The sequence below is a fragment of the Myiozetetes cayanensis genome, unplaced genomic scaffold, assembly GCF_022539395.1.
Source record: "Myiozetetes cayanensis isolate MyiCay16 unplaced genomic scaffold, myiCay2020 scf622, whole genome shotgun sequence".
In the NCBI taxonomy this organism is placed as follows: Eukaryota; Metazoa; Chordata; class Aves; order Passeriformes; family Tyrannidae; genus Myiozetetes; species Myiozetetes cayanensis.
In genome coordinates, this window is record NW_026087879.1 from 6,322 (window position 1) to 28,013 (window position 21,692).

Here is a 21,692-nt window from a genome sequence, read left to right on the forward strand (position 1 = left end):
CTCCCGGGATATATATATATATTCATATTTATAATCGCAGTGGTCCTTCCCCACCCCCTCCCCTCCCCACCAACAAAAACGATCCCCTCCCCACCTTTCCCCCTCTCCTCCTCCCTCCTCCCCACCCCCTGCCGGGGGTACTGCCCCTCCCCACCCCAAATTTGAGGTCAAACGAGGCGTTTCTGGCAGGGGATCCCCCAAATCCTGCGGGGAGGGGCAGGGAGGAAGGGGGTGATCCCAGGTCGGGGGTCCCCGGGCCCCCTCCCCTCAGTCGTCGATGCAGATGACCTCCCCTCGGCTCCTTCTTCTCCGGCCTCGGGCTCGCGCTTCACCAGCACAGGGCCGTTGGCGCTGGGGGAAAAAGGGGGTCGGGGGGCACTGGGACCCCTCGGGAACCCCTCACCAACCATGGACACCCCCATTCCCCCAGGGACCCCCCACCAACCATGGACACTCCCCATTCCCAGGGAACCCCATGGACACCACAGGACCCCCACAAAACCCCCAGGGACCCCCCATCAACCATGGACACCCCCATTCATCCAGGGAACCCCAATGATACCCACAGGGACCCCTCCCAACCATGGACACCCCCATTCATCCAGGGACCCCCACCAACCATGGACACCCCCATTCCCCAGGGACCCCCAATGACACCCATAGGACACCCCCATTCCCCACGGACCCCCACTGACACCCACAGGGACCCCCACCAACCATGGACACCCCCATTCATCCAGGGACCCCCACGCATACCATGGACACCCTCCAATCCCCAGGGACCCCTCACCAACCATGGACACCCCCATTGCATCCAGGGACCCCCAATGACACCCCTGGGACCCCCACCAACCATGGACACCCCCCATTTCACCAGGGACCCCCAGTGACACCCCCAGGGACCCCCTACCAACCATGGACACCCCCATTCCCCCAGGGACCACCACCACATGGACACCCCCATTCATCCAGGGACCCTCACCAAACCATGGACACCCCATTCCCCCAGGACCCCCACTGGACACCTCATTCACCAGGACCCCTCACCACCCATGGACACCCCCATTCACCCAGGGACCCCCAATGACACCCCTGGGACCCCCCACCAACCATGGACACCCCCATTCATCCAGGGACCCCCACCAACCATGGACACCCCCATTCATCCAGGGACCCCCTACCAACCATGGACACCTCCACTGACACCCACAGGGACCCCCACCAACCATGGACACCCCCATTCCCCCACGGACACCCACAGTGACCCCACAGTGACACCCCTGGGACTCCCCATTGACATCCCTGGGACCCCCACCAACCATGGACACCCCCATTCTCAGGACCCCACCAGACCCCCATTGACACCCTCAGGGACCCCCACCAACCATGGACACCCCCATTCCCCAGGACCCCCAATGACACCCCGTGGGACCCCCACCAACCATGGACACCCCCATTTATCCACGGGATCCCCAATGACACCCACAGGGACCCCACAAAAACCCCTGGGACCCCTCACTGACACCCCCCCATTGACACCCCCAGGACCCTCAATGGCACCACAGGGACCCCCACTGACACCCCCAGGACCCCACCAACCATGGACATCCCCATTCCCCACTGACACCCCCAGGGACCCTCCACATGGCACCCACAGGGACCCCCACTGACACCCCCCAGGACCCCCCAACCATGGACACCCCCATTCCCCACTGACACCTCAGGACCCCCAATGGCACCCACAGGGACCCCCATTGACACCCCCAATGACACCCCACAGGATCCCTAATGACACCTCCTGGGACCCCCAACTGACACCCACAGGGACCCCCAATGACATCCACTGGGACCCCCACCACCCATGGACACACCCCTATTCACCCAGGGACCCCCAGTGACACCCCTGGACCCCCACCAACCATGGACACCCCCATTTCCCCAGGGACCCCCACTGACACCCCAGGGACCCCCAACCATGGACACCCCCATTCCCCAGGGACCCCCCACTGACACCCACAGGGACCCCCACAAAGACCCCAGGGACCCCCACTGATATCCACAGGGACCCCCTCAACCATGGACACCCCCATTCCCACTGACACCCCCATTCCTCACTGACACCCCTAGGACCCCCCCACTGGCATCCCACAGGGACCCCCAGTGACATCCTCAGGGACCCCCTGCCAACCATGGACACCCCCTGATGACCCCCAATGACACCCCCACCACCATGTCCCCAGATGTTTGTGACCCCCAATGTCCCCACTGTCCCCCCAACGCCCCCAGATGCTGTGACCCCCAATGTCCCCAGGACCTCCCACATGTCCCCACTGTCTCCCCCAATGTCCCCAGCTGCTGTCACCCCCATGTCACCAGCTGACTCCCCGCAATGTCCCCAGGACCTCCCCATGTCCCCAGCTGTCCCCCCATGTCCCCAGATACTTGTGACCCCCAATGTCCTCAGGACCCCCTCCCCAGTGACTCTCCCCAATGTCCCCACTGTCCCTCCCACTGTCCCCAGCTGCTGTGAGCCCCCAATGTCCCCAGGACCCCCCTAATGTCCCGGCTGTCCCCTCAATGTCCCCAGATCGCCTGTGACCCACCAATGTCAGCCTTCCATGTCCCCAGGACCCCCCCAATGTCCCCAGCTGTTTGTGACCCCCCCTGTCCCCTCACCGGAGATGAAGGAGCCGGGTGGCATCTGGCTGTACTGGCCTCGGGCGCGGAGGGCTCCGCCGGGGGTCCCAGAGGTGCCTCCATAGCTGGGGGTGGCGAGGGACCCGGCGGGAAGGTCTGGGGACAGGGACACCGCCTGTCACCTCCCCCTGTCACCTGGCTCTCGGTGCCCTTGCCTGAGGTGACACTGGGGACACTGGGGGGTGACCAGGACCCTGGGGACACTGGGGACACTCACGGGAGGGGGGTGGCTCTCAGTGCCCTTGCTGGGGGGTCACTGGGGACCCTGGGGACACTCCTGGGGGGTGACACTCACAGGAGGGGGGTGGCTCTCGGTGCCCTTGCTGGGGGTGATGGGGGGGACACTGGGGACCCTGGGGTCACTGGGGACACTGGGGACACTCCTGGGGGACACTCACGTGAGGGGGTGGCTCTCGGTGCCCTTGCTGGGGTGATGGGGGCACAGGGGTGACCCTGGGGACACTCCTGGGGGACACTCACGGGAGGGGGTGGCCTCGGTGCCCCTTGCTGGGGTGACACTGGGGACACTGGGGTGACACTGGGGACCCTGGGGACACTCCTGGGGGGACACTCACGGGAGGGGGTGGCTCTCGGTGCCCTTGCTGGGGGTGATGGGGGTGACAGGGGTCACTGGGGACACTCCTGGGGGGACACTCACAGGAGGGGGTGGCTCTCGGTGTCCCTTTGCTGGGGCTGGGATGGGGATCACTGGGGACACTGGGGGTGACACTGGGGACACTCACGGGAGGGGGTGGCCTCTCAGTGGCTCTCTCCCGGTGCCCCTTGCTGGGGGTGATGGGGACACTGTCTGTGTTGGAGGGGTGACAGGGGTGACCAGGACCCTGGGGACACTCACGGGAGGGGGTGGCTCTCAGTACCCTTGCTGGGGGTCACTGGGGACCCTGGGGACACTCCTGGGGGACACTCACGGGAGGGGTGGCTCGGTGCCCTTGCTGGGGGTGATGGGTGACAGGGGTGACACTGGGGACCCTGGGGACACTCCTGGGGGTGACACTGGGGACACTCACAGGAGGGGGTGGCTCGGTGCCCTTTGCTGGGGGTGATGGGGACAATGTCTGTGTTGAGGGGTGACAGGGGTGACACTGGGGACCCTGGTGACACTCACGGGAGGGGGTGGCTCGGTGCCCTTGCTGGGGTGATGGGGGCACAGGGTGACCCTGGGGACACTCCTGGGGGACACTCACGGAGTGGGGTGGCTCTCGTGCCCTTGCTGGGGGTCACTGGGGACACTGGGGACACTGGGGTCACTGGGGACACTCACAGGAGGGGGTGGCTCGGTGCCCTTGCTGGGGGTGATGGGGGACAGGGGGTCTCACTGGGGACACTCCTGGGGGACACTCACGGGCGGGGTGGCTCTCGGTGCTCCTTGCTGGGGGTCACTGAGGTCACTGGGGACACTGGGGACACTGTCCTGGCAGGGGACACTCACGGGAGGGGGTGGCCTCGGTGCCCTTGCTGGGGCTGATGGGGTGACATGGGAGGTGACCAGGACCCTGGGGACCCTGGGGACACTCACGGGAGGGGGTGGCCTCGGTGCCCTTGCTGGGGGTCACTGGGGTCACTGGGGACACTGGGGACCCTGGGGACCCTGGGGACACTCACGGGAGGGGTGGCTCGGTGCCCTTGCTGGGGGTCACTGGGGACACTGGGGACCCTGGGGACACTCCTGGGGGACACTCACGGGAGGGGGTGGCTCTGGTGCCCTTGCTGGGGTTGATGGGTGACACAGGGAGGTGACCAGGACCCTGGGGACACTGTTTGGGTTGGGGACACTCCACGGGAGGGGGTGGCTCTCGGTGCCCTTGCTGGGGGTGATGGGGGGCACAGGGGTGACCCTGGGGACACTCCTGGGGGGGGACACTCACGGGAGGGGGGTGGCTCTCGGTGCCCTTGCTGGGGGTGATGGGGTGACCCTGGGGACACTGTTTGGGTTGGGGACACTCACGGGAGGGGGGTGGCTCTCGGTGCCCTTGCTGGCCAGGCGGCTGAGGATGCTGCGCTCCGACATCTGCAGGCGGGCGGCGATGGGGGGGATGCGGGACAGCGTGGCCGGCAGGCGCGTCACGTCGGCCTTCATGTCGCTCAGCAGCTCCTCCAGCTGGTTCAGCACTGCCGGCCGGCCCGGGGGAGACAAAAACAGGGGCGGGGGGGGCCCCGTCAGCGCCGGGGGGGCCGTCCCCAAACTGCGCACGGGTTACTCACAGGTTACTCACAGCTCACTCACAGGTTACAGATCACTCACAGCTCACTCACAGCTTATTCATTGGTTACTCACAGCTCACTCGGGTTACTCACAGCTCACTCATGGGATACTCACAGCTCACTCACAGCTTATTCATTGGTTACTCACAGGTTACTCACAGGTCACTCACAGCTCACTCACACGTTACAGGTCACTCACAGCTCACTCACAGCTTATTCATTGGTTACTCACAGGTTACTCATGGGTTACTCACAGCTCACTCATGGGATACTCACAGTTCACTCATGGGATACTCATGGGTTACTCAGAGCTCACTCATGGGTTACTCATGGGTTACTCATGGGTTACTCATGGGTTATTCACAGACCGGCAGGAGGCAGGGAGGGCAGGGGATACTCATGTGAGGGCAGGGAGGGGGTGGGGAGGAGTCTGGGAGCTAATCAAGGGATACTCATGTGAGGGCAGGGAGGGGGTGGGGAGGAGTCTGGGAGCTACTCAAGGGATACTCAGCACCTACTTGAGGCTGCAGCTACGCGAGGAAGGGGCGCCCACTCCGGGCTGGGGGTCCAGGAGGTGCTCGGGCACTCCCAGCTCACTCCAGGGGTACCCCCACCCAGCCCGGGGGTCCTCGAGCTGTGCTCACACCAGGGGTACTCCGGGTTTACACCCTGGGCACGCCCTTGGACACCCCAGAGATACTCAGGGATGCTCCTGATCTACTCTGGGGATACTCTGACCTACTACTGGGGTACTCCTGACCTACTATGGGGATACTCCTGACCTACTATGGGGTACTCCTGACCTACTATGGGGATACTCTGACCTACTATGGGGTACTCTGACCTACTATGGGATACTCCTGACCTACTATGAGGCACTCCTGACCTACTCTGGGGATACTCCTGACCTACTCTGGGGATACTCCTGACCTACTCAGGGCATCCTCCTGACCTACTCTGGGGATCCTCCTGACCTACTCTGGGGATACTCCTGACCTACTCTGGGGATACTCCTGATCTACTCCAGGTCTACCAACTGGACACGCTGGAGTCACTCCAGGGTGCCCCTTTTAGGGACATGGTCACTCAGGACAGGGTCACTCAGGTCACTCAGGCCAGGTCACTCAGGACAGACTCTCTCAGGACAGGTCACTCATGGTAGGGTCACTCAGGCCAAGTCACTCAGGTCACTCAGGGTCACTCATGGCAGGGTCACTCAGGGTCACTCAGGTCACTCAGGTCACTCAGGCCAGGTCACTCATGGCAGGGTCACTCAGGTCACTCAGTAAAGGGTCACTCAGGGTCACTCAGGTCACTCAGGGTCACTCAGGTCACTCAAGGTCACTCATGGCAGGGTCACTCAGGTCACTCAGGCCAGGGTCACTCAGTAAAGGGTCACTCAGGACAGGTCACTCAGGTCACTCAGGACGGGTCACTCAGGACAGGTCACTCAGGGTCACTCAGGACAGGTCACTCAGGTCACTCAGGTCACTCAGGGTCACTCAGGACAGGGTCACTCAGGTCACTCAGGACAGATCACTCAGGTCACTCAGGTCACTCAGGGTCACTCAGGGTCACTCAGGGTCACTCAGGTCACTCAGGGTCACTCAGGCTGACAGGTCAGGGTCACTCAGGTCACTCAGGGTCACTCAGGACAGATCACTCAGGTCACTCAGGTCACTCAGGGTCACTCAGGCCACTCAGGGTCACTCAGGACAGGGTCACTCAGGTCACTCAGGACAGATCACTCAGGTCACTCAGGTCACTCAGGGTCACTCAGGGTCACTCCAGGGTCACTCAGGTCACTCAGGGTCACTCAGGCTGACAGGTCAGGGTCACTCAGGTCACTCAGGGTCACTCAGGGTCACTCAGGACAGATCACTCAGGTCACTCAGGTCACTCAGGGTCACTCAGGGTCACTCAGGGTCACTCAGGACAGATCACTCAGGTCACTCAGGTCACTCAGGGTCACTCAGGGTCACTCAGGTCACTCAGGTCACTCAAGACAGGGTCACTCAGGTCACTCAGGGTCACTCAGGACAGGGTCACTCAGGACAGGGTCACTCAGGGTCACTCAGGACAGGGTCACTCAGGACAGGTCACTCAGGTAACTCAAGACAGGGTCACTCAGGTCACTCAGGACAGGTCACTCAGGACAGGTCACTCAGGACAGGTCACTCATGGCAGGGTCACTCAGGTCACTCAGGACAGACTCACTCAGGCCAGGTCACTCAGGGTCACTCATGCCAGGGTCACTCAGGGTCACTCAGGGTCACTCAGGGTCACTCAGTAAAAGGTCACTCAGGGTCACTCAGTAAAGGGTCACTCAGGTCACTCAGGTCAGGTCACTCAGGGTCACTCAGGGTCACTCAGGTCACTCAGTAAAGGGTCACTCAGGTCACTCATGGCAGGGTCACTCAGGTCACTCAGGACAGGTCACTCAGGACACTCAGGGTCACTCAGGGTCACTCAGGGTCACTCAGGACAGGTCACTCAGGCTGACAGGGCAGGGTCACTCAGGCCAGGGTCACTCAGGGTCACTCAGGGTCACTCAGGACACTCAGGGTCACTCAGGGTCACTCAGGGTCACTCAGGCCATGCACCCGCAGCCGCCCCGCCCCGAACACCCCGGGGTGGGGGGAGGGTGACGAAGTCCCGGCCACGCTCGGGGGGCACAAACAGGGGTGGGGGTGGGGGGAGGGGACACGCACGCCAAGCGACACCGACCCCAGGCCACGACCCCCAGCACGGACCCCTCAGCCCAGCAAAGCCAAGGCGGCCCCCGACCCTCGGCCCCACCCACCCCCAAAAACCGCCGGGAGGGGGACGGGACCCCTCCCACCCCCTAAAACCCCCCTTCACTCTCCTCCCCTCCCCACCCCGGCCGGCAGAGAAGCGCACGCAGAGCAAGGATACACCGGGAGCGGGAGGTGGTTGGGAGAACAACCCCGTTTAATTCCATCAGGGAGCGGGGTTGGGAGCACAACCCCGTTTAATTCCATCAGGGAGCGGGGCTGGGAGAACAACCCCGTTTAATTCCATCAGGGATAGGGTTGGGAGCACAACCCCGTTTAATTCCATCAGGGAGCGGGCTGGGAGAACAACCCCGTTTAATTCCATCAGGGAGCGGGGCTGGGAGAACAACCCCGGTTAATTCCATCAGGGAGCAGGGTTGGGAGCACAACCCCGGTTAATTCCATCAGGGAGCGGGGCTGGGAGCACAACCCCGTTTAATTCCATCAGGGATAGGGTTGGGAGAACAACCCCGTTTAATTCCATCAGGGATAGGGCTGGGAGAACAACCCCGTTTAATTCCATCAGGGACCGGGTTGGGAGCACAACAACCCCGTTTAATTCCATCAGGGAGCGGGGTTGGGAGAACAACCCCGGTCAATTCCATCAGGGATGGGGCTGGCAGCACAACAACCCCGGTTAATTCCATCAGGGAGTGGGGTTGGGAGCACAACCCCGTTTAATTCCATCAGGGATAGGGCTGGCAGCACAACAACCCCAGTTAATTCCATCAGGGAGCGGGGCTGGCAGCACAACAACCCCGGTTAATTCCATCAGGGATAGGGCTGGCAGCACAACAACCCCAGTTAATTCCATCAGGGATAGGGCTGGCAGCACAACCCCAGTTAATTCCATCAGGGATAGGGTTGGCAGCACAACAACCCCAGTTAATTCCATCAGGGATAGGGCTGGCAGCACAACAACCCCGGTTAATTCCATCAGGGATAGGGCTGGCAGCACAACAACCCCGTTTAATTCATCAGGGATAGGGCTGGGAGAACAACCCCAGTTAATTCCATCAGGGATAGGGCTGGCAGCACAACAACCCCGTTTAATTCCATCAGGGATAGGGCTGGCAGCACAACAACCCCGTTTAATTCATCAGGGATAGGGCTGGGAGCACAACAACCCCGGTTAATTCCATCAGGGATAGGGCTGGCAGCACAACAACCCCGTTTAATTCCATCAGGGAGCGGGGTTGGGAGCACAACCCCGTTTAATTCCATCAGGGATGGGGCTGGCAGCACAACAACCCCGTTTAATTCCATCAGGGATAGGGTTGGGAGCACAACAACCCCGTTTAATTCCATCAGGGATAGGGCTGGGAGCACAACAACCCCAGTTAATTCCATCAGGGAGCGGGGTTGGGAGCACAACAACCCCGTTTAATTCCATCAGGGATAGGGCTGGCAGCACAACAACCCCGTTTAATTCCATCAGGGATAGGGCTGGGAGAACAACAACCCCGTTTAATTCCATCAGGGACCGGGTTGGGAGCACAACAACCCCAGTTAATTCCATCAGGGATAGGGCTGGGAGCACAACCCCATTTAATTCCATCAGGGAGCGGGTTGGGAGCACAACAACCCCGGTTAATTCCATCAGGGATAGGGCTGGCAGCACAACAACCCCGTTTAATTCCATCAGGGATAGGGCTAGCAGCACAACAACCCCGTTCAATTCCATCAGGGATAGGGCTGGGAGCACAACAACCCTCGATTAATTCCATCAGGAGCGGGTGGGAGAACAACCCGTTAATTCCATCAGGGATAGGGCTGGGAGCACAACAACTCGGTTCATTCCATCAGGGATAGGGCTGGGAGAACAACCCCGTTTAATTCCATCAGGGATAGGGCTGGGAGCACAACAACCCCGTTTAATTCCATCAGGGATAGGGCTGGGAGCACAACAACCCCAGTTAATTCCATCAGGGATAGGGCTGGCAGCACAACAACCCCGGTTAATTCCATCAGGGATAGGGCTGGCAGCACAACAACCCCATTTAATTCCATCAGGGAGTGGGTTGGGAGAACAACCCCGGTTAATTCCATCAGGGACTGGGTTGGGAGCACAACCCTGGTCAATTCCATCAGGGATAGGGCTGGCAGCACAACAACCCCGTTTAATTCCATCAGGGATAGGGCTGGGAGCACAACAACCCCGTTTAATTCCATCAGGGAGCGGGGTTGGGAGAACAACCCCATTTAATTCCATCAGGGAGCGGGGCTGGGAGCACAACAACCCCGTTTAATTCCATCAGGGAGCGGGGTTGGGAGCACAACAACCCCGTTTAATTCCATCAGGGATAGGGCTGGGAGCACAACAACCCCAGTTAATTCCATCAGGGAGTGGGGCTGGGAGCACAACAACCCCAGTTAATTCCATCAGGGATAGGGCTGGGAGCACAACCCCAGTTAATTCCATCAGGGATAGGGCTGGGAGCACAACAACCCCGTTTAATTCCATCAGGGATAGGGCTGGGAGAACAACCCCGTTTAATTCCATCAGGGATGGGGCTGGCAGCACAACAACCCCGTTTAATTCCATCAGGGAGCGGGGCTGGGAGCACAACAACCCCGCTTAATCCATCAGGAGCGGGGTTGGGAGCACAACCTCGCTTAATTCCATCAGGGATAGGGCTGGCAGCACAACAACCCCGTTTAATTCCATCAGGGAGCGGGGCTGGGAGCACAACAACCCCGTTTAATTCCATCAGGGAGCGGGGTTGGGAGCACAACCCCAGTTAATTCCATCAGGGATAGGGCTGGCAGCACAACAACCCCGTTTAATTCCATCAGGGATAGGGCTGGCAGCACAACAACCCCGTTTAATTCCATCAGGGATAGGGCTGGGAGAACAACCCCAGTTAATTCCATCAGGGACTGGGCTGGCAGCACAACAACCCCAGTTAATTCCATCAGGGACTGGGCTGGCAGCACAACCCCCCCTTTAACGTGCGGAGGCCGAGGCGCTCACACGGGGCGGCCGCGCAGCCGCGCGGCCCCCGCCTCTTACTCCTTGTGCAGGACGGCGTTCGCGGGCTTGTTGCCCGCCAGCGACTCCTTGGACAAGTGCTGGTGGCTCTCGGCCAGGCACTCGACCTCGGCGAAGCGCGTGTTGAGGGCCATGGCGGGGTGGCTGGGGTCCTGCGTCATGTTCAGGTAGGCGGCGCGGCGCAGCTGCTCCTCGATCACCAGCGCCTGCTCCAGCAGCTGCGGGGACAGCAGAGGGTGGGGGACACGGGGGGGTGGGTGGGGTCACCCGTGCATGGAGGAGTCGGGTGTGTCCAGGTGTCACCCAACACCTGGAGGAGCCCAATGTCCAACCCTGGTGTCACCCAACACCTGGAGGACTCGGGTGTGTCCAGGTGTCACTCAACACCTGGAGGACTCAGGTGTGTCCAGGTGTCACCCAACACCTGCAGGACTCAGGTGTGTCCAGGTGTCACCCAACACCTGGAGGAGTGGGTGTGCCGACCCCAGTGTCACACGAGGCCTGGAGCACTCGGGTGTGTCCAGGTGTCCACCCCTGGTGTCACCCAACACCTGGAGCACTTGGGTGTGTCCCAACCCCGGTGTCACCCAACACCTGGAGGACCCCAATGCCCAACCCTGGTGTCACCCAACACCTGGAGCACTTGGGTGTGTCCAGGTGTCACCCAACACCTGGAGAAGCCAGGTGTGCTGACCCTGGTGTCACCCAACACCTGCAGGACTCAGGAGTCCAACCCTGGTGTCACCCAACACCTGGAGGAGCCGTGTGTGTCCAGGTGTCACCCAACACCTGGAGGACTCAGGAGTCCAACCCTGGTGTCACCCAACGCCTGGAGGAGCCAGGTGCATCCAGGTGTCACCCAACACCTGGAGCACTTGGGTGTGTCCCAACCCCGGTGTCACCCAACACCTGGAGGAGTCAGGTGTGCCGACCCCGGTGTCACCCAACACCTGGAGGAGCCGGGTGTGCTGACCCTGGTGTCACACAAGGCCTGGAGCACTCAGGTGTGTCCAGGTGTCACCCCACACCTGGAGGACTTGGGCATCTCCACCCCAGTGTCACCCCACACCTGGAGGAGCCCAATGCCCACCCCTGGTGTCACCCAACACCTGGAGCACTTGGGTGTGTCCAGGTGTCACCCAACACCTGGAGGAGCCCAATGCCCACCCCTGGTGTCACCCAACCCCTGGAGGAGCCCAATGCCCACCCCTGGTGTCACCCAACACCTGGAGGAGCCCAATGCCCACCCCTGGTGTCACCCAACACCTGGAGGAGCCAGAACATCTGGAGGACTCAGGAGTGTCCCAGCACCCCTCTCTGACCTCACCCCCCACCTGGCTGGCCCGGGTGTGTCCCAGCACCCACCTCCTCCTCCTTTCCACCCTCCCTGGACACTCGGGCAAGACCCCTGTGCAAGCCCAGCCCTCCCACGAGCCCACCCAGCCCTGGGGCAAGACCCCCGTGCACATCCCACCCCGTGCCCCCCATCCCCCGTGCCCCCTGTGCCCCCATGCCCCCCATCCCCCCTGTGCCCCCCTCACCTTGAAGCGGCGTGCGAGGAACTTGTTCTTCATCTCCAGGAAGTTCCCCTTGGAGGCTTCGCCCTTGAAGGGCTCGTTGATGACCCCGAAGGCGCCCGTCGTTCTGGATGTCCGTCCAGCGGGCGTAGCCGTGGCTGCGCGCTAAGGACTGGTACCATGTCACCATGTCACTGTGTCACCCTGTCATCCACCATGTCACTGTGTCACCCTGACACCCTGTCACCCTGTCACTGTGTCACTGTGTCACTGTTCTGGATGTCCGTCCAGCGGGCGTAGCCGTGGCTGCGCGCTAAGGACTGGTACTGTGTCACTGTGTCACTGTGACTGTGTCACCCTGGCACTGTGTCACCCTGACACCCTGGCACTGTGTCACCCTGATACCCTGTCACCCTGTCACTGTGTCACTGTGTCACCCTGACACCCTGGCACTGTGTCACTGTCGTTCTGGATGTCCGTCCAGCGGGCGTAGCCGTGGCTGCGCGCTAAGGACTGGCACTGGCACTGTGTCACTGTGTCACCCCGACAACCTGTCACTGTGTCACCCTGTCACTGTGTCACCCTGACACCCTGGCACTGTATCACCCTGATACCCTGTCACTGTGTCACCCTGTCACTGTGTCACCCTGACACTCCTGGCACTGTGTCACCCTGACACCCTGATACCATGTCACTGTGTCACTGTGTCACCCTGTCATCCACCATGTCACCCTGTCACTGTGTCACCCTGATACCCTGTCACCCTGTCATCGTGTCGCCCTCATACCCTGTCACTGTGTCACTGTGTCACCCTGTCACTGTCGTTCTGGGTGTCCGTCCAGCGGGCGTAGCCGTGGCTGCGCGCTAAGGACTGGTACTGGCACTGTGTCACCCTGGCACTGTGACACCCTGTCATCCACCGTGTCACTGTGTCACCCTGACACCCTGATACCCTGGCACTGTGTCACCCTGTCACTGTGTCACTGTTGTTCTGGATGTCCGTCCAGCGGGCGTAGCCGTGGCTGCGCGCTAAGGACTGGCACTGTGTCACCCTGTCATCCACCACGTCACCCTGTCACCACAATACCCTGGCACCATGTCACCATGTCACTGTGTCACCCTGATACCCTGGTACTGTGTCACCATGTCACCCTGGCACTGTGTCACTGTGTCACCAGGTCACCCTGGCACTGTGTCACCGTGTAACCCTGGCACTGTCACTCTGTCACCGTGTCACCCTGTCACCAGGTCACTCTGATACCCTGTCACTGTCACTGTGTCACCCTGGCACCTCCCCCTGTCCCCCTAGGCCATGGCCGTGCCCCCTGCTCTGCCCCTGCCCCCCCAGCCCCAGGGAGAGGGGCACAGCCCCGGGGGGGCAGGAATTTGGGTGGGGGGATACAGGACGATGCCGGCCAGCAGCCCCAGGGAAGGGTCCCAGCCCTAGGGAGGGGGCACAGCCCCAGGGTGAGAGGTCCCAGCCCCAGGGAGGGGTCCCCAGCCCCGGGGGCAGGAATTTGGGTGGGGGGATACAGGACGATGCCGGCCAGCAGCCCCAGGGAGGCGTTCCCAGCCCCAGAGATGTGGGGGACAGACCCAGGGGGCAGGAATTTGGGGGTGGGGGATACAGGACGATGCCAGCCAGCAGCCCCAGGGAGGGGGTCCCAGCCCCAGGAGGGGGACAGCCCCAGGGAGGGGCCCCAGCCCCAAGGAAGCAGGAATTTGGGGTGGGGGATACAGGACGATGCCAGCCAGCAGCCCCAGGGAAGGGTCCCAGCCCCAGGGAGGGGGCACAGCCCCAGGGAGGGGGCACAGCCCCAGGGAAGCAGGAATTTGGGGTGGGGGGATACAGGACGATGCCAGCCAGCAGCCCCAGGGAAGGGGGCACAGCCCCAGGGAGGGTCTCCAGCCCCAGGGGGCAGGAATTTGGGTGGGGGATACAGGACGATGCCGGCCAGCAGCCCCAGGGAGGGGTCCCCATGGCAGGGAAGGGTCTCCAGCCCCAGGGAGGGGGTCTCCAGCCCCAGGGGGGCAGGAATTTGGGGTGGGGGATACAGGACGATGCCGGCCAGCAGCCAGTAGTCGTGGCGCCGGTGCCAGATCTCGTTGAGCTTCCCCGAGGAGATGGCAGCGCGCTCCTCGTTCTGCCACAGCGTGTGCAGCTCTGGGGGGGCAAAGAAAAGGGCGCTGAGACCCCCCTTGGGACCCCCGCGGTGCCCCCTCACCCCATTGACCTGAGGAGCCCCCCAGGGTCCCCCAGTGCCCCCCACTGACCCCCAGTGCCCCCCACTGACCCCAGGGTCCCCCACTGACCCCCCAGTGCCCCCCACTGACCCCAGGGTCCCCAGTGCCCCCACTGACCCCCAGTGCCCCCACTGACCCCCAGTGTCCCCCACTGACCCCCAGTGCCCCCAGTGCCCCCAGTGACCCCTGTGCCCTCACTGACCCCCCAGTGCCCCCACTGATCCCCCAGTGCCCCCACTGATCCCCAGGGTCCCCTGTGCCCCCAGTGCCTCCACTGACCCCCAGTGTCCCCCCACTGACCCCCAGGGTCCCCAGTGCCCCCACTGACCCCCAGTGCCCCTCACTGACCCCTAGGGTCCCCCAGTGCCCCCACTGACCCCCAGTGTCCCCACTGACCCCCACTGACCCCCAGGGTCCCCTGTGCCCCTCACTGACCCCCCAGGGTCCCCCACTGACCCCCAGTGTCCCCAGTGCCCCCACTGACCCCTGAAGCCCTCAGGTTCCCACTGACCCCTGAAGCCCCCAGTGCCCCCACTGACCCCCAGTGCCCCCACTGACCCCCAGTGCCCCCGCTGACCCCCAGTGCCCCTCACTGACCCCCAGGGTCCCCTGTGCTCCCCACTGACCCCTGTGCCCCCACTGACCTCCAGGGTCCCCCTTGCCCCCACTGACTCCCAGGGTCCCCCACTGACCCTCAGGGTCCCCTGTGTCCCCACTGACCCCAGGGTCCCCCCACTGACCCCCAGGGTCCCCACTGACCCCAGGGTCCCCCTGTGTCCCCACTGACCCCCAGGGTCCCCACTGACCCCCAGGGTCACCCAGTGCCCCTCACTGACCCCCAGGGTCCCCCACTGACCCCCAGGGTCCCCTGTGTCCCCACTGACCCCCCAGTGCCCCCACTGACCCCCAGGGTCCCCTGTGCCCCTACTGATCTGTGAAGCCTCTCAGGTCCCCTCACTGACCCCTGAAGCCCTCCCAGTGTCCCATGGAGCCCCCCAGGCCCCCACTGACCGGTGAAGCCCCCTGTGTCCCTCAGTTCCCGCAGTGCCCCCATACCAGTAAAGGCCCCCATGCCCCCATTGAAGCCCTTCCAGTGCCCCATGAAGCCCCCACGCCCCCATTGAAGCCCCCATGCCCCATTGAAGCCCCCCATGCCCCCCATTGAAGCCCCCCATGCCCTGTGAAGCCCCCATTGAAGCCCCCCGTACCAGTGAAGCCCCATCAGCGATGTTGAACATGAACCGCGGTTTCTCCCTCCATGCCCTCCCAGTGCCCCCACGCCCCCATTGAAGCCCCCATGCCCCCATTGAAGCCTCCCATGAAGCCCCTATTGAAGCCCCCCATGCCCCATGAAGCCCCCACACCCCCATGAAGCCCCCATACCGGTGAAGCCGCCATCAGCGATGTTGAACATGAACCGTGGTTTCTCCCCCATGCCCCATGGAGCCCCCATGCCCTGTGCAGCCCCCAGTGCCCCCATTGAAGCCCCCATACCAGTGAAGCCCCCATCAGCGATGTTGAACATGAACCGCGGTTTCTCCCCCCATGCCCCCATTGAAGCCCCCCATGCCCTGTGCAGCCCCCAGTGCCCCCCATGTCCCCCCTATACCGGTGAAGCCCCCATCAGCGATGTTGAACATGAACCGCGGTTTCTCCCCCCATGCCCCGTGAAGCCCCCCATGCCCCCATTAAAGCCCCCACGCCCCCATTGAAGCCCCCATGCCCCATGAAGCCCCCATTGAAGCCCCCAAACCCCCATGAAGCCCCCTGTACCGGTGAAGCCCCCATCAGCGATGTTGAACATGAACCGCGGTTGCCGGCCCGCTCCTGCGCCGCCCGTTGTTGGCCTCGAGGCTCCAGCCTGGGCTCCTTCTCCGCCTTCACCTCCTCTGTGGGGGTTGGACACGGTTTGGGGGTCCCAGAGCTCCCAGAGCCCCCTAGAGCCCCCAGGGAGCAGGAAGGGTCTGCAGAGGGAACTGCCGGGAGGGTCGGGGGACAAAGCGGGGGGATTCGAACGAGGAGGGTGGGAGGATTTTATGGGGGATCTTCTCAAGGGATCCTTTTTGGAAGGATCTTTTGAGAGCATCTTCTCAAAGGATCCTTTTAGAGGGATTTTATGGGGGGATCTTCTCAAGGGATCCTTTTTGGGGGGATTTTATGGGGGGATCTTCTCAAGGGATCCTTTTTGGGGGGATTTTATGGGGGATCTTCTCAAGACATCCTTTGGGGGATTTTAGGGGGATCTTCTCAAGGATCCTTTTTGGGGATTTTATGGGGATCTTCTCAAGGGATCCTTTTGGGGGATCTTTTGGGGGATCTTCTCAAGGGATCCTTTTGGGGGATTTTATGGGGGATCTTCTCAAGAGATCCTTTTGGGGGATTTTATGGGGATCTTCTCAAGGGATCCTTTTGGGGATCTTTTTGGGGGATCTTCTCAAGGGATCCTTTTGGGGGATTTTATGGGGATCTTCTCAAGGATCCTTTTGGGGGATTTTATGAGGATCTTCTCAAGGATCTTTTGGGGTGGATCTTTTTGGGGGGATCTTCTTGGTGGATCTTTTGGGGTGAATCTTTTTGGGGGGATCTTTTGAGGTGAATCTTTTTGGGGGATCTTTTTGGGGATCTTTTGGGGTGGCTCTTCCGAAGGATCTTCCTGGGAGGGTCTTTTTGGTGGATCTTCTTGTGTGGATCTTTTTGGGGAGGGGATCTCTTTGTGGGAGGGGTCTTCCTGGTTAAGCCCCGCCCTCTCTGTGTGAGGCCACGCCCCCTCCACCAAGCCCCGCCCCCCGGGTACCTCTTTTGGGGTCGGGGTCCCCCGGTCGCTCCTTGGGCTCCTCCTCAGGGGGTTTCTCCTCGCCCTTCTCGGCCCCGGGACCCTTCTCGGCCTCGGTGCCTGAGGGGGACGGGGGTCGGATCTGGGGGTGCCCCGGGGTTTGGGGGTCCCCAGGAGATGGGGGTTGGTATGGGGGTGCCCTGGAGTTTGGGGTCCCCAGGAGCTGGGGGACGGGGGGTCGGATCTGGGGTGCCCGGGGTTTGGGGTCCCCAGGGGAGATGGGGGTCGGATCTGGGGTGCCCCGGGTTTGGGGTCCCCAGGGCAGATGGGGGGTTGATATGGGTGTGTCCTGGGGTTTGGGGGTTCCCAGGGGAGATGGGGGGTCGGATCTGGGGGTGTCCTGGGGTTTGGGGGTCCCCAGGGGAGCTGGGGGGCACATGGACAATGGGAGACCCCTGGGGGATCTGGGGTCCCCTGGGATCTGGGAGGTCCCCCTGGAGGATTTGGGGGGTCCCTCTGGGGATTTTGGGGATCCCCCGGTGATTTGGGGGTCCCTGGGGATTTGGGGGTCCCTCAGGGCAGTTGGTGGGGGGGCCCTGGACATCGGGGTCCCCCTGGGGGGGGTTTTGGGGGGGGTCTCACCTGGTCTGTCCTCCCGGGCCGGGGGTCCTTCGGCCTCGGGGTCCCTCGGGGGGGGCCCCTCCTCGTCCTCCCCCTTGCGCGGCCCCTCGGCCTCGCTGCCATCGCCCGGAGAGGGGGGAGCCTCGGGGACAGCGGCCTGGGGGGACAGGGACGGTGGGGACAGGGATGGGGACAGGGACAGAGGGGACAGCGGCCTGGGGGGACAGGGACAGGGCTGGGGACAGGGACAGGGGCTGAGGGACAGAGGGACAGCGGCCTGGGGGACAGGGACGGTGGGGACAGGGACAGAGGGGACAGCGGCCTGGGGGGACAGGGACAGGGCTGGGGACAGGGACAGGGCTGTGGGGACAGGGACAGGCTGGGGACAGGGACAGGGGCTGTGGGGACAGGGACAAGGACAGGGACAGGGGGGACAGGGACAGGCACCTCGGGGACAGCGGCCTGGGGGGACAGGGACGGTGGGGACAGGGCTGGGGACAGGGACAGGGCTGGGGACAGGGACAGGGCTGTGGGGACAGGGACAGGGGCTGTGGGGACAGGGCTGGGGACAGCGGCCTGGGGGGACAGGAACAGGCACCTCGGGGACAGCGGCCTGGGGGGACAGGGACGGTGGGGACAGGGACAGGGTTGGGGACAGGGACAGGGCTGGGGACAGGGACAGAGGGGACAGGGGCTGTGGGGACAGGGACTGTGGGGACAGGGACAGGGCTGGGGACAGGGCTGGGGCTGTGGGGACAGGGACAGGGGCTGTGGGGACAGGGACAGGGCTGGGGACAGGGACAGAGGGACAGGGGCTGTGGGGACAGGGACTGTGGGACAGGGACAGGGCTGGGGACAGGGACAGGGGCTGTGGGGACAGGGCTGGGGACAGGGCTGGGGACAGGGCTGGGGACAGGGCTGGGGACAGGGACAGGGGCTGTGGGGACAGGAGTTGTGGGACAGGACAGGGGCTGTGGGGACAGGGACAGGAGCTGGGGACAGGGCTGACGTGGGGACAGGGCTGGGGACAGGGACAGGGGCTGTGGGGACAGGAGCTGTGGGGACAGGGACAGGGGCTGTGGGGACAGGGACAGGGGCTGTGGGGACAGGGCTGGGGACAGGGCAGGGGACAGGGCTGGGGACAGGGACAGGGGCTGTGGGGACAGGAGTCGTGGGGACAGGGACAGGGCTGGGGACAGGGACAGGGCTGGGGACAGGGACAGAGGGGACAGGGGCTGTGGGGACAGGGACAGGGCTGGGGAAAAGGACAGGGCTGGGGACAGGGCTGAGGACAGGGCTGGGGACAGGGGCTGTGGGGACAGGGACAGAAAAAGGGAGGACGTTTTTGGGAACGGGGCTGGGACAGGGAAGATGAAGTTGGGGACAAGGCTGGGGACAGGAGGACAGTGCTGGGGACAGTGCTGGGGACAGCAAGGACAGTGTTGGGGACAGGGTTGGGGACTGCAAGGACAGTGCTGGGGACAGGAGGACAGTGCTGGGGACAGTGCGGGACAGCAGGACAGTGTTGGGGACAGGGTTGGGGACTGCAAGGACAGTGCTGGGGACAGGGAGGACAGTGCTGGGGACAGTGCTGGGGACAGCAAGGACAGTGTTGGGGACAGAGAGGACAGTGCTGGGGACAGTGCTGGGGACAGCAAGGACAGTGCTGGGGACAGAGAGGACAGTGTTGGGGACAGGGAGGACAGTGCTGGGGACAGTGTTGGGGACAGGGAGGACAGGACAGTGCTGTGGACAGTGCTGGGGACAGGAGGACGGTGCTGGGGACAGTGCTGGGACAGCAAGGACAGTGCTGGGGACAGTGTTGGGGACAGTGCTGGGGACAGAGAGGACAGTGCTGGGGACAGGGTTGAGGACAGAAAGGACAGTGCTGGGGACAGAAAGGACAGTGTTGGGGACAGTGCTGGGGACAGCCGTGTCACTCACGTCCGTCTCCATCTTCTCAGGGCCCTTGGGCTCCTTCTCGTCCCGGGCGTCCCCCTCGTCCCTGTCCCTGTCCCTGTCCCTGTCCGGGGGTGGCCCCGGGACGTCCCCGCGCTCACTGGGCGCCGGCGTGGCTGGCACGGGGACAGGGGACAGGGGACAATGGACATGGGGTGTCCCCAGCCCCCTGCTCCTGTCCCTGTGCCCCCCACGACCAACCCTGTGTGCCCCCCTGTCCCCAGTGCCCCCTGTCCCCAGTGCCCCCCTGTCCCCAGTGCCCCCCTGTCCCCAGTGACCCCCTGTCCCCTGTGTCCTCCCTGTCCCCTGTCCTCAAGCCCATCCCACGTTCCCTTGTCCCCACCCCAATCCTGACCTCCCAGCCCCACCCTGTGTCTCCCATGTCTCTCCCCTCCATGCCCTCTCCATCCCCACCCTGTCCTCATGTCCCCATCCCTGTTCCCCTGTCCCTCTGTCCCCATCCCTGTCCCCACATCCTCCCATTTCTCCCCCTCCATCCCATCCCATCCCATCCCATCCCTGTATCCCATCCCATCCCTGTATCCCATCCCATCCCTGTATCCCATCCCATCCCATCATCCATCCCTGTATCCCATCCCTGTATCCCATCCCTGTATCCCATCCCATCCCTGTATCCCATCCCTGTATCCCATCCCATCCCATCTCTGTATCCCATCTCTATCTCATCTCATCCTATCCCTGTATCCTATCATCTGTATCCCATCCCTATCCCATCCTATCCCATCCTATCTCTTGTCTCATCCCTGTATCTCCATCCCATGCTATCCTATCTCATCCTGTATCCCATCTCTGTATCCCATCTCTATCTCTATCCTATCCTATCCTGTATCCCATCCCTGTATTCCATCTCTATCCCATCCTCTGTATCTCATCTCATCTCATCTCATCTCTATCTATCCCATCCTCTGCATCCCATCCCTGTATCCCATCCCTGTATCCCATCCCATCCCTGTATCCCATCCCTGTATCCCATCCCACCCCACCCATCCCATCCCATCCCATCCCATCCCTGTATCCCATCCCATGTATCCCATCCCATCCCTGTATCCCATCCCTGTATCTCCTGCATTTGTAGAATTCACTTCCAAACAAACAGCAGGTAGAAACACATTTAAAATATGGATTAAACCAAACTGCTTTACAGTGCAATAATATTCTTTCCTCTCCTACTAATAGAAATACATGAAAACAAGCAAGTGAAGATCATTCTTTCTTTATATCAAATAAATTCTAAGAACAGTTAATCTTCAAATATTTAAAATTAAAAATGCCAATAGAATAAACCCTCAAAGTTAAGGCAGTAAATGGGAATGTTTGCCAAAACCATCTCTAATTAAAACAGTATTATTAGAAAGTGTGCAATATAACTTGTAAGATTTTGAACAGAACTAATACCCAATAGCTGCTTCAAGATACTTCAAGTGGAGAGAAATTACCAAATCCAGAGGAAATAAATTTTCTAATTTTCTTGGGTTTCAGTAACCAGGAAGTAGTGATCTGAATCACAACCCCAGAAAATTGCTACATTATTGCTATGTCAAAGTATAGTATATTCTGTTAGATTTAAGTTCTGCTTTCAGAACTTCACACCAGTCCCAGTCTCAAACCTGTTCAAGTATCATCCTGTGACTTGGATGAACATTCAGACTTGAAATTGAAAGCCTGTGTGAACCTTCTGAGGCTCACTGTTGTACTGAAGTGCCTCTTGAAACCAAGCAACAGGGAAGTTACCAAAATACAGAATACAAAACTGTGAACTCTTTCACTTCAATTTGCTTTCTGCTGAAACTACCATATCAGTCAAAATCAAACTTTAGTAACTTGCAGAGCTTCATAACATATGCAATTGT

At 61.8% G+C, this 21,692-nt stretch overlaps 2 protein-coding genes and 1 long non-coding RNA gene across 3 annotated transcripts; 1 reads left to right on the forward strand and 2 right to left on the reverse strand.

Moving 5' to 3' along the window:
* Positions 1-267: 267 nt before the first annotated feature.
* Positions 268-15,891, reverse strand: LOC126651475 (chromodomain-helicase-DNA-binding protein 3-like). Its single transcript, XM_050337393.1, is given in 8 exon segments — positions 268-351; positions 2,677-2,793; positions 4,664-4,827; positions 10,730-10,925; positions 12,249-12,338; positions 12,340-12,382; positions 14,280-14,388; positions 15,852-15,891. Coding segments are annotated over 8 exon segments (834 nt in total). The 5' UTR covers positions 15,883-15,891.
* On the forward strand, positions 6,098-7,226 carry LOC126651474 (uncharacterized). Its single transcript, XR_007631727.1, has 3 exons — positions 6,098-6,150; positions 7,108-7,146; positions 7,181-7,226. It is a non-coding gene; the product is annotated as an uncharacterized LOC126651474 (long non-coding RNA).
* An 85-nt stretch (positions 15,892-15,976) lies between the features above and the next one.
* LOC126651473 (protein TsetseEP-like) lies at positions 15,977-19,950 on the reverse strand. The gene is made up of 5 exons (XM_050337391.1): positions 19,807-19,950; positions 17,884-18,019; positions 17,263-17,361; positions 16,242-16,357; positions 15,977-16,039 (listed from the first exon to the last, which is right to left on the reverse strand). The coding sequence occupies exons 1-5, from the start codon at positions 19,816-19,818 to the stop codon at positions 15,977-15,979; spliced, it is 426 nt and encodes a 141-aa protein (XP_050193348.1). The 5' UTR covers positions 19,819-19,950.
* Between the last annotated feature and the right edge of the window lie 1,742 nt (positions 19,951-21,692).

Coding starts and splice junctions, on each gene's coding strand:
- LOC126651473 (XM_050337391.1), bottom strand. Junction 17,362..17,883: donor GGCCCGGGAGGACAGACCAG/GTGAGACCCCCC, acceptor CGTCCCCCTCAG/GCACCGAGGCCGAGAAGGGT. Junction 16,040..16,241: donor CGCTGATGGGGGCTTCACCG/GTACAGGGGGCT, acceptor GGGGCTGCACAG/GGCATGGGGGGCTTCAATGG.